This window comes from Conger conger, chromosome 2 (assembly GCF_963514075.1).
Source record: "Conger conger chromosome 2, fConCon1.1, whole genome shotgun sequence".
Taxonomy (NCBI): domain Eukaryota; kingdom Metazoa; phylum Chordata; class Actinopteri; order Anguilliformes; family Congridae; genus Conger; species Conger conger.
This window is the reverse complement of record NC_083761.1, coordinates 52,659,696-52,678,681: the sequence shown is the minus strand read 5'-3', so window position 1 is coordinate 52,678,681 and position 18,986 is coordinate 52,659,696. Positions and strand designations below refer to the sequence as shown.

General features: G+C 43.5%; 2 protein-coding genes across 4 annotated transcripts; one reads left to right on the top strand and one right to left on the bottom strand.

Moving 5' to 3' along the window:
* The first annotated feature begins 22 nt into the window (after positions 1-22).
* LOC133121952 (SPRY domain-containing SOCS box protein 3-like) lies at positions 23-10,991 on the top strand. Of its 3 annotated transcripts, none has more exons than XM_061231548.1 (7): positions 23-209; positions 4,022-4,167; positions 5,193-5,370; positions 6,743-7,002; positions 7,097-7,199; positions 7,854-7,979; positions 8,345-10,991. In XM_061231548.1, exons 2-7 carry the CDS (start codon positions 4,042-4,044, stop codon positions 8,731-8,733), a joined length of 1,182 nt encoding a protein of 393 aa, XP_061087532.1. In that variant the 5' UTR covers positions 23-209; positions 4,022-4,041; the 3' UTR covers positions 8,734-10,991. The 3 variants fall into 3 exon arrangements, with proteins under 3 accessions (XP_061087532.1, XP_061087530.1, XP_061087531.1); XM_061231546.1 differs by lacking the exon at positions 23-209 and adding an exon at positions 249-530; XM_061231547.1 differs by lacking the exon at positions 23-209 and adding an exon at positions 254-530 and having other exon boundaries at positions 6,815-7,002.
* A 1,143-nt stretch (positions 10,992-12,134) lies between these two features.
* Positions 12,135-17,882, bottom strand: LOC133121951 (probable crossover junction endonuclease EME2). The gene is made up of 8 exons (XM_061231545.1): positions 17,167-17,882; positions 16,894-17,015; positions 14,159-14,251; positions 13,940-14,061; positions 13,783-13,858; positions 13,569-13,684; positions 13,087-13,276; positions 12,135-12,596 (listed from the first exon to the last, which is right to left on the bottom strand). The coding sequence occupies exons 1-8, from the start codon at positions 17,633-17,635 to the stop codon at positions 12,441-12,443; spliced, it is 1,344 nt and encodes a 447-aa protein (XP_061087529.1). The 5' UTR covers positions 17,636-17,882; the 3' UTR covers positions 12,135-12,440.
* Positions 17,883-18,986: the final 1,104 nt, after the last annotated feature.

Below are 18,986 nucleotides of genomic sequence, written 5' to 3'. Positions count from 1 at the left end.
TTTAAGGCGGATCGCTGAAATTTATTGTTTACGTCTGTCGTGGAAGTGACCTACTTATAGAGTGAGTAGAAGCTCAAAGAGAAAGAGTTGCAGTAGGCTATTGCGAGTTGTGTCAAATGAATAATTAAAAGCAGCCCGCTGAATACAAGAACAACATACCTCATTGGATCCGACAGGGCGTAAAACACGAGCAAGCTGGTGTTATTCAGGTATGAGGGGATCTTCTAAACCTGCAATACCGAGCTTTAGGCAAATGGGATAGCTTCTCGATTGCGAGGGAGGAAACCTAGCTAACTGACGTGATTTTCGGACAGTTCGATGCAAAAATGCCGATGACCGTATCTATCGTCACACTAGTTACAGTGGTAATAGCTTTTTCTTCACAAAGAGCAAACTGGGTCACTATGCATAGATATGTTTTGCCTTGCGCGGTTATACACTGTTGTGGGTCAGGGAAGTTCCACCAGCAGACATGCATCAGTGTGCAACCGTATTCAAAAGACACCGTCTAGCTGTTCTACTCTGCTATGGTGGGTACGCAGACCTTGATAGAAAAGATACATCGTAAATACTGATTGACAGAAAATTCAGATTAGAGCAGGGAAACCTGTTCCTGGCGGGCTACATGATTCCATGCGTAAATTATTAACTGAAACCTTAAGATCAAATAATAGGAAATAAATGATCACCTCTAAATTGAACGTGTAGGCGAACTTGAATTAGTATATTATTATGCCTGTAAAATGAACATATTATAATTGGGTAACTTTTCACAAACAAGTGGCCAGTATGTTACTGCTCCTAACGATGTATGCATATTTGAGACCCGTTTAGGAGACCTGCCTGGACAGGTTTGGCCGGTACTGCATTTTATTCAGTTAAATTAATGTTACCTAGGTTTGCAATGTTATCTCTATCGCTTGTAATTTCAAGTTATCTATATGAAATCCCAGCTGTCAAAGTAAAGCCTTCTTGTTAAGGTCTAGATATTGCCTCTTGGTATTTATAGATTGCTTGCTAATTTTGAAACTATTGAGCGTGTTCCCCAGATAGCTGTGGATACTGGTGAAGTGTGCACTCTGATCTATGAGTTTCTATGAATTAAGAATCTATTATATGTGATTTATGTCCTTTTTTCTTCCCGTTTTTGAGTTTACGTGGTGATGTGGTAATTGTAGAATTATGTACTATGGTGTATCTTGTTTTATAGTTTGAGGCTATAGCTGAAGATGACGAAAGCCTGTAAAACGTCCCAAACGTCATTGACACTTGCTTATCCGAATAGCACAATTACCTACTCTCTGGCACATTTTTAAAAATTTAAATATGTATTGTGTTACTGCTTTAAACTATACATTTTTAGAAGAACAAACATGTTTTGCATTGTATTTCTTTTTTGACAGGAAACTGTGATCTTGATGTTGATATTGTGTTTGATGTAGCTATCCAGAAGTAACAACTGAAGGCATTGACTTGAGCACTGTACTCCGTAATATATCTGCATCCAGCCAATGAGGGTTACGATGTCATTATCCGCTTGTGTCAGTGTCTCGTATCATTGATTTAAGTTTGAGCTATTTTTCTTGAAAAGTCATTACTTTTTGGATGATGGCTCATGGAATTAGTGATGAGCAAGTCTACTGCCTTCAGAGAACCAATTTCTCCTAGTAGCAACCACACAATCCAAAAATGAGTGCAAAAAGTCAACAAACACGATCCAAGCCCTCACGTCTGGGGAAAAAAAGAAAGACGTTCCTGTGTGATGTTGGCGAAAAGACACAACGGCCACACCGAAAGCGACGTTCCATACAGCTTTGTCTTCTCCAGGGACTTCTAATGGTATTTAGTTTAAGCCTCCATCCTCGTGATGTCAGCAGCTACAAACCTGAAATTGTTTCATGGACCTGTGCACCGGGTTCAGTTCCTTGTTTTGTAATGTTCGTGTCCAGACCTAAAACAGAAGTATGGATTAGCATCATTGCGCATTTCATACTTGAAATAATATTCATATCCTCTTTTATATGGCGTTCTTTCATTAGACTTTTATATAAAAATCCAATGTACGTGCGTTGTGTTGTGTTTATTGTATCGTTCATCTTGTCGGTGAGCATACGGATTCTGTTGCGGCTTGGAACTGGAAGAGATACTGTTGTTGAAAACCAAAAAATCTATGATTCCAAATATAGGCTTTAGGCTTATTTCCCATAGCATTGTACACATTGTACAGCTAGCTGGAGTTTCAAGTTGAAAAGAGAACGCGCAAAGTTATCAAGATGATTCCATGACTCACTGACCGCTGCATTCGTGGTAGTTACGCACATTTTGGTTTATTCCTTGGCTGACATTGTTGAATTTTCATACATTCATGGAGGCAATATGACTGTAGAACTAGCCTATCCAGGGTTAGTAAAACGCAGGTCTAATTCCTTCATTCATTCCACCTCTTACAGACATGGTTATTAAGCAAAAGGCAGATGGCCTTAGGGCTCAAACCTTGCATAGCGTCGGTTGTAGTGCAGACAGAGTTATTTGGGCCAAGTGGAGTGAGCCTCGACTAACCATTTAAGTAAGCCCCAATTCCAGTGCTCAGTTAGTGTGTCAGTGTAAATATAGTGGAGAGAAGCGGGGGCTTACGAGCAGGATGAACATGTGTTTATGAGTGCTGAGAGCGTGCTGAGGCATGCGCGACCCACGTGATGTGATCCTGAATGTGTTTTAAACATTTTTCTGCTATTATCTTTAATATTGACATATTGACGGGGAATAATCAAGTTTAATTTTTTGCATTATAAATGCTATTGATACAGATGAGAGAATCAAATTATGGATAGTTGCTGCAATGAACTGCCTGTTTTCCGTCATACTTGTTTGGGTTTGACTGGCCTGCCTGTTATTATTCATTTACATTTTACATTTTAGTCATCAAGACGCTTTTAATCCAAAGCGACTTACAAGTGCATAGGTTCTACCACAAGTCAAAGCATCACATCCAGAACTAGAAAAATACACCTGGACTGCTGTTCTAAACATATAGTCGTCATCATAAGTGCAAATTTTTTTTTTTTTTTTTTTTTGGGGGGGGGGGGGTTAGACAGGGATAGGGGTATCACAAGGGGGGGGCGGGGTAAATCAGGAGGGGGGACTAAGGTAGAGTTTGAAGAGGTGTGTTTTGAGTCTGCGTCGAAATAGGGGGAGGGATTCTGCTGTCCTGACAGTGGTAGGCAAGTCATTCCACCACTGAGGAACCAGAACGGAAAACAGGCGTGAACGTGCAGCTCGACCGCCAGGTGCCCGTAGAGAGGGAATCGTAAGGCGACCAGAGCTGGCAGACCGGAGTGGTCTAGCTGGGGAGTAGGGAGTGATCAGGGATTGTATGTAATGTGGGGCAGTCCCCTTAGCAGCCTGAAATGCCAACACTAGGGCCTTGAATCGGATGCGTGCGGCAATAGGAAGCCAGTGGAGGCCAATGAGAAGCGGGGTGACATGAGCCGACCTGGGCTGACTGGTGATCAAGCGGGCTGCAGCATTCTGGACCAGCTGGAGGGGCTTGATGGCGCACGCTGGGATACCGGCTAGGAGGGAGTTGCAGTAATCCAGGCGGGAAATGACGAGCGCCTGGACTAGGAGCTGGGTGGCTTTCTCCGTCAGGAGATGACGGATGCGGCGTATATTAAACAGAAAGAACCTGCAGGTTCTGGCAGTGGAGGATACTTGTGGAGCCAGGGAGAGGCAGTTATCAAGAGTCACCCCAAGATTCTTTGCCGTACGGGAGGAGGAAACTACAAAGTCCTCCACAGTCAGTGAGAGGTCGATTGACGGAGAGGACTTAGCAGGGATGTAGAGAAGCTCAGTTTTGGCAAGGTTGAGCTTCAGGTGATGGGAAGTCATCCATGCATCCATTCATCTTTAATTAAGACAGTTAAAGATGAATGGGAGGTCTTGGGTGGACTCTGGCGACGTTTGGGTGGGTTTGGTGTGTTTCTCGGGTTCGATGTTATCCTCTCGCTGCTCGCTCGCGCAGGTCCCCGGGCGCTACCTGCCATGTCGAGGCGGAACAGGAGCAGCCGCGCGTGGCGGCACGTGTGGAGCGACATCCAGCGGGACGCGGACGCCAGGGCGCTAGTGCTGGCCTCCGAGAGTGAAGACTGGGGGTACGAGGGGCTGCAGGTGAGAGGGGTACGCTGTTATGGGGCGTATTTGCATGTGACTGGGGAGGGGGGTATCATCGTGCTGAAAGCTGTATCAAATGGATACGTGTCAGAGTATGAATGGGTCTGTTTGTAATGGTAGTCTAGTTACAGTGTCTCCTCACTAGTGTCAGGAGAGGCGAGTGCCACCTAATGGGATTGTCTGTGAGGTGTGTTTGCCTGCATCTCCTGTAGCCATGATCCAGCACAGTAGCTAATGTTAAACAGGACTTACACTCCTGAGGGCTAATGCATGCCAGCTAACTCCTTCTGAATGCACATCCTTACTTTGGAGGGTGAGTAAAGTTAGATGAGAGAATGCAATGCCAAGCACAGTGTGGGTGAAAGGAGAGGGAGAGGTGAGAGAAGCACACCTAGGTAAAATATGTAGTTGTTATGCTTTGCTGAGCTTGTTTGTTGTACACAAAGTGCAAACCCCGCCTCTGGCGCCCCCCATGCTTCAAGCAGAAGGTGACGAGTGGAGGAATGGAGGATACATTGTTTTGAGCGTCAGGATGGACCCCCTCAGTTGGGTCCCTTCATTCCAAAGCTTCTCCTGCTCCACTGACCTGTTACTCGATCTCTTCACACCGTAAATTTGGCTGCGTGCTGTTTTTAGCAAGCCCTTGCTACATTCAGTGCTGCTGTCTCGCTAATGGGAGGCGTTGACCACATTTTCTAAGGCTCTGCGCTGGTCAGCCAAGCTCTGGGAAACCCAAGCCCTCCTTTTTGGGCAAAGGGTCACTCCGTGTGGACTTTAAAGAAATCGGGCACAGTCCCAGAGCGGGATATCGACTAGCCAGCGCAAGAGCTTCACTTCTGAAAACTGCTACTCTGTGTGGAGGTTACTCTTACTGGCAGCTTGGCCTGAGGCCATGATATGCAAACATTAAAATAATGTTTTGTTATTTTATATACTGTTTTAAATTTACAGTCGAGTGCTGTTCAGCGCATTGAAACAAGGTGGCTCTGAAATGGGGCGTGTGTCCTGTGTTTGTTAACCAGTACGGCGACTCTGACTCGGAGGCCAAGTTCCCTGGCATGGCCCCGGCAGTGCCCAGCGCCGTGCCCGTCACTGGGGAGTCCTACTGCGGCTGCGACTCCCTGGCGGAGCCCAGCTACAGCTCCCGCCTGAGGGGCTTCCACCGCACAAAGGACTGCCACTGCGGAGAGGACGACCAGGGTGCGTACCACGACCACCACTGTACACACAGCGACTGTGGGGATGTCAGCGTTTTCTCATCATAATAATGATGATATTACCGCAACAGCATACTCCTTCACCGGCTGCCACTGTCCGCACAGTGACTGTGGAGATTTCAGCGTATTCTCTTCATAATAATACTACTATTATTTTTTGTATTACATTATTATTATATTATCAATATTAAAAACATACTTTAGCATAGTGGTCTTTTAGTCTTTGACTCATGCTCAACCATGTTTTAGCTGACCGTGTGTGGCTGAACTTAACTGAACTGAATTTTGATGTAAAATGATGAACCAGTATTCGGTTCAGCGTACCTAAATCAAAACCTACTGTAACTCAAAAGCATGTCTAAATCCTCTGAGATTAGTGGAGGTCTTTGGCGTCTCTAGAAGGCAAAAGAAGAGGGACAGAGTGCTATTTATGTGACTCACTGCTATAGTGGGGCAGCTATAGTGTTTCCAGTGACCTTTCACCAGCATTCAGCGCTACAGTCTCAGGGTTCATTGGGTTATAAATTTTTTTGGAGCATGTCAGGTGTGACCGATAGCTGACCGTAATCTAGGCCAGTGTGTCTTCTGTTGTGATTGACCTGATTAATGAATTGTCACAAACCGATTGGTCTGCTCTGGATTTGATAATTTCGTATTGGTCACCATGAAAAACATAAAGTTACATAAAGTAAACATAAACATAAAGGGGATGCAAGCTGAAATTATCACAAACTAAAGGTGTAGTTTTTGATATGCAATGTAACGGAAATGTAACCGTAAATGCAGGATTCTGCGCTTAAAAAAAAAAAATTAAAGGGGCAAAATGCATGGGAAATATGCACTGCATTCTATTAACGCGGATATTAAAAAATATTTTTTAAAGATTACAATGGGCGATGACAGAACAGAATAATTACTCATGTTTCTTTGAGCGAGTCATCTTTTTGTTTGGTATTTGTGTTTATTGATAATTCATAATAGTAGCTAGCCTTGTGTGGTGTGTGTCTACAGCTCTGTAGAATGTAGACAGTGAGTAGCTAGCCTTGTGTGGCGCGTTTCTCTTCAGCTCTGTAGGGTGTAGACAGTGAGTAGCTAGCCTTGTGTGGCGCGTTTCTCTTCAGCTCTGTAGGGTGTAGACAGTGAGTAGCGAGCCTTGTGTGGCGCGTTTCTCTTCAGCTCTGTAGGGTGTAGACAGTGAGTAGCTAGCCTTGTGTGGCGCGTTTCTCTTCAGCTCTGTAGGGTGTAGACAGTGAGTAGCTAGCCTTGTGTGTGTCTACAGCCCTGTAGTGTGCAGACGGTTAGTAGCTAGCATTGTGTGGCGCGCGTCTCTTCACGCAATGGTCCGTGCCCTGCAGGAAATGATGACAGTGTGTCTACCCTGACTGCCGGCCTCCCAGACGTGAAGGTGTCGCTCTGTTTCTGCCCAGACTTCGACTGGGTGTGGGACGACGGCAGCAAGTCCACCGCCTCGTTGCTAAGCAGCGACAGCCGCAAGGTGAACTTCCACACGGAGTACAGCTGCGGCACGGCCGCCATCCGCGGCAACAAGGAGCTGGCCGACGGACAGCACTTCTGGGAGATCAAGATGACCTCCCCCGTGTATGGCACGGACATGGTAGGTAACGGTCTCGGTTTTCCTGGGTCGCTGGTCGCTACGGCTACGGCTACATGACGCACCTAATAGGGCTGCTGGGTTTTTGCCGTTGCAGATGGTTGGCATCGGGACGTCGGACGTGAACCTGGACAAGTACAGGCACACCTTCTGCAGTCTGCTGGGGAAGGATGAGGACAGTTGGGGACTTTCCTACACAGGTACACTGCACCGCAAGACCAGCCCTGTGGTCCTCACAGTGTGGATGAATATTTTTACATTCAGTCTAGATTACAGTCATGGCAATGTGGTAGAACCTCGGATGAATCGGAAGTATAACAATACAAAATTAAGACTTTTAAAATTAGACAAGGGAGTGAGCTTAACAGCTGTTGCGAAAGAGTAGCAAGATGCAAGCGGCAACTTTTTAGTTTTGCGTACTGTTGGTGTACATCCATATGAGTGTGAAAACTTGTCATTTTGCCAATGTCACTGTATGGATTTGTAACTGATTTGGCTGATTTGGAAGTTCACAAGTTTAGCTTGTTCATTATTCAATTGTACTTTACAGGACAATTGAACAATTGGCAAATTAACAATCTTCATTCCCAAAGTGTTCGGTTCTCCAAGGTTCTTCTGCATATTGAAATTATTAATCAAAAATAATTTTATTATGAGAAAAAAGAAATGTGTAATAAGGAAAATAATTGATGATTTCAACAATTTATTGTTGAGAACTGTAAATCTTAGAATGACTTAGATTTGTGGTAGTTGTACAGGTATTATTCACACACTGGGCATTGAGAGTTGTGGTTATATGTACTTTCAACATAACATGGTTTCAAGCGAGTTTACATGAGTGCTCACTGTCACAGGACTGCTCCACCACAAAGGCGACAAGATGAACTTCTCGTCCCGCTTTGGCCAGGGCTCCATCATCGGGGTACACCTGGACACCTGGCACGGCACCCTCACCTTCTTCAAGAACCGCAAGTGCATAGGTGAGCACTGGAGGGAGAGGAGAGGAGAGGTGGTGTGTGTCACTGGATTGCCCCTGTTACTGCCCCTGTTACTGCCCCTGTTACTGCCTGTTATTATTTGTGTCCAGCAGACCTGGGTGAAGTGCATAATTGTTTTGGATTCAAATTCAAATTTAAAAAAATGTGGTGCAGTTGAGCCAACCAACAGGACCAAAAGGTGCGGTTTGCACTTTTTGGGACTGTTTCATAGGTTCCAGCTCAGTAAACCATCAAAAGTATCTGAATCCAAAACTATAACGTATTTGACCCAGGTCTGCTAGTTTGGGCATTTGTGAAATGCCGTGCCGGTGAGCTCACCCCTTGCATCCCACGTTCCTCTGCCACAGGCGTAGCTGCCACGAATCTCCAGAACAAGAAGTTGTACCCCATGGTGTGCTCCACGGCAGCCAAGAGCAGCATGAAGGTGATCCGGTCCTGCTTCGCGCCCACCTCCCTGCAGTACCTGTGCTGCGCGCGGCTGCGGCAGCTCCTCCCGGACTGCGCGGACACGCTGGGCGTGCTGCCCCTGCCCCCGGGCCTGCGTCACCTGCTGCACAACAAGCTGGGCTGGGTGCTCAGCCTCAACAACGGCGCCCTGGACGGCCCCGACCGGCCCGAGGACTCGCCCTCCCCCCCGGGGCCCTACGCCTCCCCCCCGCCGTCCCCCGGGTGCGACTCGGAAGGCTGTTCTTCCGACCCCGAGGCCTGCCAGAGGAAGCGCTGCCGCTGGACGTGACTCCCTACAGGTCCCCCCCCCCCCCTCCTCACCTGGACCTGCTGAACTCGGAAAGGCCGGGAAGAGCAGCTCACGCTGTGAACATTCGGCATTCGTTATTATTATTACGGGACGGGAACGGGACTCTACTTGCGCCGCGGTCCCCGGAGACGTTGTTTGTTGACGGTTTCTTAAGGAGCGGGAGCCGGTGTTGACGGTGCTGGGCTGTGCTCAGTTCTTGCGTTTCCCTGCCCAGGGGTCAGACTCTTGTCTGGCGAGGGAGCCAAAGCTGGTTATGAGGAGTGCCCATGCCTCACGGTAGAATGGCCCAAACCTGTTATGTGTGTCTCTGCCAGCCTAAATACTCATGAACTCCTCTACATCTGAAGTGGACCAGGCACAGCTCTGTACGCTTCTCTTACTCTGTAACATATAGTCATTAAATATGGAACAGCATTCTATTCTTTTGTGCTATTTGCATAATGTGAATAGCAAGCTTTGCTGCATTGGTCAATAACCATACAATGATGCATGTGTAAGGAGCTTGTAGCTGTCTTATCGTGAAATGATAACATACCACAGAATCCAAGAGCTTACGATATGCTTTTCAAACAAAGTTGGCTAAATAAATTATTCAGAATGGAGCATATACAAACCTTTCTAGCGACTTGCAGTTTTTTATACATTGTGCAAGGCTGAGCTACTCTGCGGAATGAGAGCTGTAGCTAAATCTGGTGGAAGTAGAGCCTGCACACAAGAACTCAATATAATAAATAAATAAATAAAGAAAGAAAAAAATATATATATATATCTTAATTTGTGTCAAACATTTAGATCCATAGTGGATCTTTGTCAGGTCGCAAGCTTGACGTGACGAAGATTCAGAATGGACTGCAATGTTGTTTGATGCAAATAAAGGTTTATATTGAGTTCTGATCTGCAGGCTCTACTTTAACTGTAATCTTAACTACCATTAAGATACTGCGTTTCTCCATGCTATTATACCTGGTGGAAAGAGCCTGGTGGAAATGGAGCATTTTCACAGTGGCTTTGATGTGCGAGTAGTGATGTATGGGCACTTCCCATTTCTTGGCTTTAACTCTTTCCCCCCACAGCTGTTATTGGGTGGAACAAAAGAACGCTTGTTGGGTTAAACTGTACATCTCCTTCCTGTACTGGACGTCAGTCGTATCTGAGCCAAATGCAATGCAAGTGCACTGTTAACCTGCAGAGTAGAAGTAATCGTATTCACATAAGTGCATATAGGAAATGTTGAAATTGGTCCATTTTTTTGTTAAGTTCCATCATGTGAATAGAGGTATTTTTATTCATGTAGACATTTCAACATTTACAATGAACCTGCTCGTAGTTATTTTAGACATTTGCTGAAATCCATGTTGATGACTGTAGGTCTGATAACACTATGCACCCAGTTCTTATAACGGTCACACAAAATAATAGCCCCGGTTATGGACTGAATGTGGAGGAGCCTTTTATATTGTTGATGGAATGACTGCTGGCAGTGCTGCAGTTCACAACATCCTGCTTTGTCATCAAGATTTAGTACAGCATGACGAAAGTCATAAGATCCACTGCGGCTTGTTTACATTTTATTGCTATTTACAGGCTCTGAAATGGACCACAGATAATCTCTTAATATATTTTATTGCAATTTAGGAAGAATACAAAATCCAGTGTGCAGGATAATGCAGATGGTAAAACTATGAAGTAATCTGGTTTTCAGGATTGCATACTGGTCACATGGGTATTATCTGGCCAGTTTCATAAAAAAGAAGATGTATTTTGCATTCACTGGCCACTTAGAAATAACTGGCCTAACAAATCATTTTCCTGACCGTCACCTGATATTGTAACTGTTATTTTTGTGATTATGACGATTGTCATCATAATTCACGATGATATTGTTCCTGTTACAAGCTTTGCACTGTTTCTCTTTCGTGTTCAGTCCTAGGCTACTAGGACAGGTCAATGCTGCTTTATAGCACAACTAGTCCTCAGAACATGTGAGGACTAGTCACATCAAAAGAATCCCCTTTTCTCCTGGCTTCAACACTGTGAAGGGGGTCTGTTGAGTTGCTCAGATCTCACCGTCCAGGGCAATGTGGTCCACAGTAGGTGGAATTGGCGGCGGATAAAGTGTTGACTGATGAAGACCTGCAATTCATCACACGATCCCTGCTTGCTCAAATTAAAGGTTGAGGCACAGAATTGTAATAAACACACTTTCCTTTGGTTTGGGGAATAACACATTTTAATAATTGTTTGATCTTGTTTTTACTTAATTTAGATTTTTTATAATTACTTTGATACAAAGACCTTTGCTGACTAACTAATTTACACAAGACTAAATCATACCCTTATTCTGCAATGATTTCACCTTTGGCTGTTTGGCTAAATTCATGAAGCAATTTAAGTTGCAGTCCATATGAATGTAATTTCCTGTAAAAATACAATTCCTGAACAAATTAATGGTCAATACCAAGTTTGATAACTTCAGCAAATATTATTAGGACAGTTTGGCTATTGTGTTATCTTCACAATACAGATTTGTTTATTCATGAAATTGACGGTTTCAATTATGCATTTGAATTTTGAAAGCAATGGCTGGGGAAACTGACTTTATTCTGTGAAATTTGCCCCTTTAAACCCTATGTGAGCTGTCATTTGTAAAGTCCATAAAATATGCTGTCCTTAACTAACACCTGGACCACTATTGAGTTTTACTCAGCTGGCAGGGAGAGGAGTGGTGGGGATTTTGGGAAGAGGGATGTCATGGTGAAAGTTATCGTTTAAACTCCCACATAACCAACACCCTGATACATGACCAACTGGATTTCCCAGCACGTTCCTGTCAATTTCTAATTTTAATTTACAGCCTGGCCAAGTGGTAAGATGGGACTACTGCACCTGCGATTGTCTACAGTCACTGCGCTGGGAACAAGTTGTTTCCCCCCCCAAATAATGTTTTTGCATATTCTCTCTGAAATTTTATCAGCTGCCATGCATATTTTATTTTATTTTAACATATTTTTCCACAACCTTTCATGTACCCACCTCCCCTCTGGTCCCATTGCACTAAGTTATGTGGGAGCTTACTTGTATATTGTAAAACATTTTGTTCTGCAGAAGAACACTTTTGCTCACTGGTTTAATGTATATAATGCATGTCATTATTTCATATCTGAAATACCATTGCGTGGCCCTCAAAGCATGATGCTTCATTTGCAAATAAGACAAAATAAGCCATTTGTACAAAGTTGTAATGGCTACAGCTGATTTCTTTTCTAAATAAATGGTCTCAGATGTTAATATAGTCAATATGGCATCATGTCCCCTCCCCCAGCCTGTCAGATACTTTCCTGTTGCAGCGACTTCAGGATGATGAAAACAAATCAAAAAAGCATTGTTCTCATCTTTATTTTTAATCACCTCCATTTCAAGTATAAAGCCTTTGCAAATATTTGTATCAAAGAAACTCATTGTAAAGGCATTGTAAATAAAATCTAAAATGTCTGTTAAACAAAATGTTAGTGTTTTTGATATATCCTCTAACACAATGACGCAACAATCTTTGTGTTGAATGGTCTTGATACATTGCTGACGCAATTCTGTTGGATAATTTCCTGAACAAGGTCAAATTACTGGGAACAATATTTTCACCACAGTGATACTTCAACTGATAGACCAGTGTAAATATTCTAATCCCCTTAGTCCAGGACGAGTTCAGGATTATGCGCTGTGAGAAATCGATAAACTCTGTTGGAGATTTCTGGTCCGACTCGCCTTTCCCTCTCCCCGCTCTTTGCCAACAGACCTGCAAGTAGTCCTTTCCTTTCACCTTCAGAGTCCAAGTCTTTGTATGCCTGGAAATGGGTTGGATACACAATAAACAAGGTAACTATCAAGTGAAAATGAAAAAGTATTCCAATGTCTGACTATGACTACATTAAAAATAAAAAATTCAAAATTATGTTAAGTGTTCACTCCCTTTGTATTACCAACCTAAATTGGCCCAGGTGTATTCTGTTTTACTTTAAATATCAAAGTAAATGCATTAGTTAAGTCCACGTTGATTTTGCATTCACCTGTATTTGGTTAGAGAATAAATATAGTCGACTTTGTGAGGTCTCACAACTGGAACCACATTTCTCATTAAAAGGCCTAATACTTCTAATATTTGAGAAAGAAAAATCCATAAATTAAAAGATAAGAGGGGGTGAACACTTTGTGAAGGCACTGCAGACCCTCACAGACCTATGAGTAAGGGGCTAACACAGAACAAAACACGGAACAGCTGCGTGCTGAATGTTTTCATTCCTCCTACGAGCTGTTTTGAGCCGGAGTAATACGTACCTTTAGAAGCAGCTGAGGTGAGGGGAACGCTGAAGACACTCCAGCAGCCACTGCAGGGCTCACTCGATTCAGCTGCTGGATCTGCCTGCTCCAGACCTGGCTGAGTCCACTCCCATCCCTCTCAACTCGCACCCCGCCGGCCCATGAGCCATCCAAGCAGAAAGGCAGGTAGTCCTTCTCCGTCAGCTGTCTTGAGTGTAAGTTTAAATATACATTTTTTTAAAGTCATGCATTGATAAGAAAAATTACAGTTAGCTAAGTGACTTACAGTTGATTAGATGAAGCAGGGGACAATCCCCGGGCGCAATCGCAATGTGGTGTTAAGGACCTTGCTCAAGGGCCTAATAGATGCAAGGATCTTATTGGGGCTACAACCACCAACCTTTCAGGTCCCAGTCATGCATCTTAGCCACTAGGCAACATGCTGCCCTTTGTTTTATTTTATTACTTTTTTTCATGGCATAGGGGGAGATGCGGCTTACTTGAATGGCCGTTTGGACAGGGCCTTGGTAATGGCACACGCATGGTCTGTAAGAGCCTGCCAGCTCTCCAGAAAGATGACGGAGGTGTTCCTGTACAGCTGCAGGAACACCAGGGCCTAAGTGAAACAGAAGACCACAAAAACCACCACTTTTCATCTGTGCACTAAAAATGTGTCATAAAAATAACAACTGGTATAGAAGCCAAAGAGCTTACTTCCTCAATATCAGTGCCCTCCTCCCCTATTTGTGATCTGAGCATCTGGTCCTCGTATCGTTGTGAACACAGAGTCCTGAAGACATACATTGTCCAGGTTAATTCATGCACAATCATTACTTGGAAAATGGTAGTAGAAAACGTGAAGTCTTGATACCAGCTGCTTGGATTTGGTCCCATCACTGCCAAAGTGACTATTTTCTCTCCATTTCTGTTGAGATATTCAGATAGCTGCTTGAATAAAGTGTCCACAGTCACCTCAGTCCCTTTCTGTTCAGCCTGTACCAAGGTTAAAACACATAGCAGCCAATGATGATGTATTTGCCTCATTACAGCATTACACATGCAAACAATGTAAATGGGGAGCATACTGTACATGCTTGATGGAGACAACCATGTCCAAGAAGTCATTCAGAGTCAAAACCATGAGAACTTGTTCCTCCAGAACTGGGCTCGGCTTGTCTTCACCCTACATTAAAAACATTGAAAATAGGTAGATCTGGGATCCATGCCATAATACTGTTTATAATACCTGCTAAGTGATCTCAATAATCTTTTTCATTTTCTCAATCATCACTTTTCCCTAACTCCTAAAATCACACATGTAACATTGGATTATCATGGCTGTTGTGTTATATATACTACCGTTCAAAAGTCTGGGGTCACCTTGTCTTTTTCTGCCTTTTCTGATTTAATTATTTATTTTCTCTGTAATCAAACAATTCATACATGATCAAAGCTTTTATTAAAGGGTATTCTTTATACATTTTGGTTTTACCATGTAGTAATTACAGCACTTAAATATTAAAATGTAAATTGTGTACACGGTGACCCCTGTCGTGAGCCCCGGACCCCATGCCGAGCTCAGACCTCACGTTCCCACGAGCAGTACCCCACGAGGAGGTGTCTCGGAGACAAACTCTCTTTTCCTTGAAGTACTTTCGAACGTCCTGGAGAACTGGTAAGTTCTACTGAACTTCCAGCCCAGTCTCGAAGTGAAGTGGTGTGATGCAACGCTGTTATATGATTTCCTGTATTCACTGTATTCCTCTAAAAGACCCTTTCTTTATTAATTCACCCTCTCTCAGATATGATTATAGTCAGATATACTTTATTATAATCAAAAGAATAGAGTTATACAGCTCACAGGTTAAATATCATCTTTCAGTTTGCTAATCACATACATTGCTTTATATTCTTTCAACCGTATACCGGTGCCTTTACGTGATTCACATAAGGTTCATATAACCCCTTTGTTTTTCTAATTCACCTTTCCACCAGATGTTAATGTCAAGATACACCCTTCAAATATCCATCAGATGTTAATGTCAAGATACACCCTTCAAATATCCATCCTCTTTGGCCTTTACCTTATCCTATGGCTCCCCCTTCACGGAGATAAAAGCTACTCCTAGAATATTGTGGGCACGAACACCCCTAAGCTTTTCTACTTTATTCCTACCTTATATAATATCTTACTGAAAAATAAAAGACATAAAAATGAAAGGAAATGTATAACTTTAAATCACCTAACAATGCTACCTTCTACCTTATAAGTAATATAAAATATAATTACCACCCATGCCCCAAATATAGTTGTCTCAAATATAGTTGTCTCACTTTCCGCGGGATTTGATCCCTCCTCCTTGCTGTTGATGAGCTCTTTGAACAGCTGCATTGGTTTGGGAATCTGGGGCAGGATCAGGACCCAGACTTTCGAAAGACGTGACTTTGCTCCAGTCACTGGCTCCTGCCAGTCAGAGGACCCGCTGCTTCTGTAGCGGTACGTGTACTTCCAGCAGTCTTCGAACACGTCGGGGGGGGGGGTTGCAGTGCAGCCGCAGCATGTGCCTCTCCTCACTGACACTGAGGTTAGGGGGGGGGGGGGCTTCAGGTTCTTGGGTGGGTCCAGCAGGAAGGTGTTCTGTAGCGTGGAGGGACCCCGCGTCCCGTCTGTTGGCCACCAGTTGCAGTTCATGGCTCCAAGCATGTCATAAACTCTTTCACCAGCTTTTCTGTACGATGAGGGTTGCGCATGAACACCTCTTCGCTATCAGTCCTGTTGCCACAACTCTTGGGCTGAGTCCGCACCGCGTACGTCACTCCGTTCTCCATATCCAGACATTCCTGGTAATGCGTAGATTCCTCCGTACAGGACTCCAGGTCAAGTTCACGCAGAAGTCATTGGGGAATTGCAGATACACATCACTCGGCAGAGGGAGCGCCCCTCCAGCTTGATTATAGTCTACAGCCCATAGATATCTTGTTAAGCGAAATCCTAAGAGGCTTTTTTAACATCTAAAAGCTCACTCCTTATATATCCTGAAACTTGTATAGAAGTGTACTTATTTTGGTAAGACATTCATCCAGAAATATCCCCATTATACCGACTGGGAAAACACTAGCTCTTATGCAACTTATTTAATGAGCCTATTCATCACTGTTATCTGCCTCACTGTCATATTCTCTCTTAGACTCTCTCCACACTTTGACATCATACAAGCCAGCAGTAAATGCCTTCCACCAGCTCAATACATTCTTCAGGTGCTCTTTCTTGTGTCGCCTTAACGGATCCACAAAGGACATTCAACTTATAGCCAAGTGTAATTCATCACCCAACTCCTCAGACTCTTTAATTTCCCAATCGTCCACATTGTTTACCTCATCTCTTTGCTTTAACCAGGCCTTATGTTCCTCCCCTGTAGGAGCAAGCCCACACCTCTCAACCAAGAATGTTATTATACATTCATGTTACGCATGGCCTCAGTCAGACCTTTAGCCTTGCTCCTTAGTACCCTAAATCTAAGTCCTCCTACTTCAGACTCCTCTGCTGACAAGTAGGGCTGCTCATTATCTCTGAACCACATATTTTTCCTCTTACGGGCGTTCTTACTACCACCTCAATGGCGTGTGCGAGGGGTTAACAATGCATTCCTGCCTAACCCATCTTCTGTCAATCTCTCATCAGGCGGGCCTAGGGCCGGGTCCTCGACACCCCACACTTTTGAATGGTAGTTTACAGGTATGTATGGATAGCAAAGCAGCCAGTGAATCTGTGGCTTTAAATATATATTTTTTGTTGGTGCTAACCATCCAAACTTGCGTAATTACCTGTGGAAGGTCCCTTCTCCATGTGATGCTGTGGAGAAGTTGCTGCTCTTCAATGGCGGTCTTCCACTCCATGGAATACAGAGACCCCAGTAGAATATCTGACCTTTCATCCTGTAGTAAAGCTGCAAAACAAAATTCACTTTAGATGTATTTCAATAACGCAAATAAAATATATTCACTATGTATAAGTCTAGGTGATTGTTTATAACACGTCATGGGTAGGGGACTCTTGGAGACCACATGGAATCCATAGCAGCTGACTTCTGAACTTACCGGAATCGATGCACACTGTCAAACATTTTAAACAGTTCTCGGGTCGGTAACACTTTAGACGCTCTGCGTCTTGTTTTCTCCTTTGCTGCTCATGTCTTTTCTTCTCTTTTTCTTGAGCCTTTTCATTCCTCAGTGTCTCTCTGTCCTTTTTCTTCTGTTCCAAATTCAATTTATCTGCATCAATCTCTTCCTTAGTTCGCCGTCGTCTCTTCCCAGGACTCGGAGTTGAAGGGACGGCCGTCGAGGGAAGGGGAAGGCTGTCTCTGCGGTTTTGCCTTTCAGAACGCCTGACAGGACCATTGCATTCCTCCGTTTGATCATTGTTCTCTTTGACAACATTCTGTGAATTGGGTTCAATTGGTTCATCAATTTTAGGGCCACCACAACTGCTCGTTGATTTGATTTCAGAATCGCGTTCCTCCTCAGATTCAGATATTTCCCATGTCGCTGCCCTCCTTAAAAGTGACATTTTTTCCTTTTCATCTTAAATGTTCATAACACTTTATTCCTCTACTTAATAGCCGGACCTAATACTATCCGATGCCATGGTGTAACGACAGTAAACTGCAATACCGCTGCTTAGAGATAGCCTATGTGAACCAATATGAAACAGGTTGAATTTCCACCATTATAATTAATTAACTTGACTTTTATTTTTAAATTAAGCGCAGAGAGTGATGTCGCTACATTATATTTACCAAAGAAAGGGATTTCCCTTAGTTCGGACGGAACTAAGTTGAAACAAGGTTGCTTGTGGAACACGGAAGAAATGTGTGGAGAAGCAGGGTAGCGAAAAGGGCTGCCATGATCTTAAAAATCCATCTTAAAACGAGGATTAGAAGCCACTTATTTTCGTCGGTGATAACAATGGAAATCTTTTATTATAGTGGTAACCTTCAACTAGTTGGTAAAAGAGCTTTCGTCCGTCGTAAATTAGTAGTCAGTAGGCTACTGAGAAGTGGTTTTGCTTGTATTATTTCGTGCGTTAAAAATGCTTCATAGAATTGAAGACATACAGTGCCCTCCATAACGTGTCTTGATTTGCCACTGATTTGCCAAATTTTTTAGATCTGCAATCACACAATTAGCATGTGGTTAAAGTGCACATTCTTAAATTTCTATTAAAGGGTGTTCTTACACATTTTGGTTTCACCATGTATAAATGCGTTAATACGTTAATACAACTGCGTTAATACGTAGTCCCCCAATTTCAGGGCACCATAACGTTTGGGACACATGGCTTCACAGGTGTATGTAATATTGGTATATTTAATTTCCTCCTTAATGCAGATCTGAGACAGCTCCCAGCAGCTAGTCTTTCCTCTAGTCTTTCGATCACCTTTGGAAACTATTATTGCTGTTTATCAACATGAGGACCAAAGTTGTGCCATTATGAGACTGAGAAACAAGGGTGAAATGGTTAGAGACATTGGCCAAACCTTAGGCCTGCCAAAACCAACTGTTTTGAAAATAATTAAGAAGAAAGATAGCACTTGTGAGGGACCAGGCAAAGAAAGACCTCCATATCTGAGGGCAGAATAATTCTCTCCATAATAAAGAAAAATCCCCAAATACCTGTCCGACAGATCAAAAACAGTCTTCAGTCAGATGTGTCTTTGACCACCGTCCACAGAAGACTTCATGAACAGAAATACAGAGGCTACGCTGAAAGATGCAAACCACTGGTTAGCCACAAACACAGGATGGCCAGGTTACAGATTGCTACGAAGTACTGGAAAGAAGTCTTACCTGTATGCAACTATCGAATGTGTGATGGAAAATGCAATACCATATTATTATTCATTTCTCTAAGCACAAAT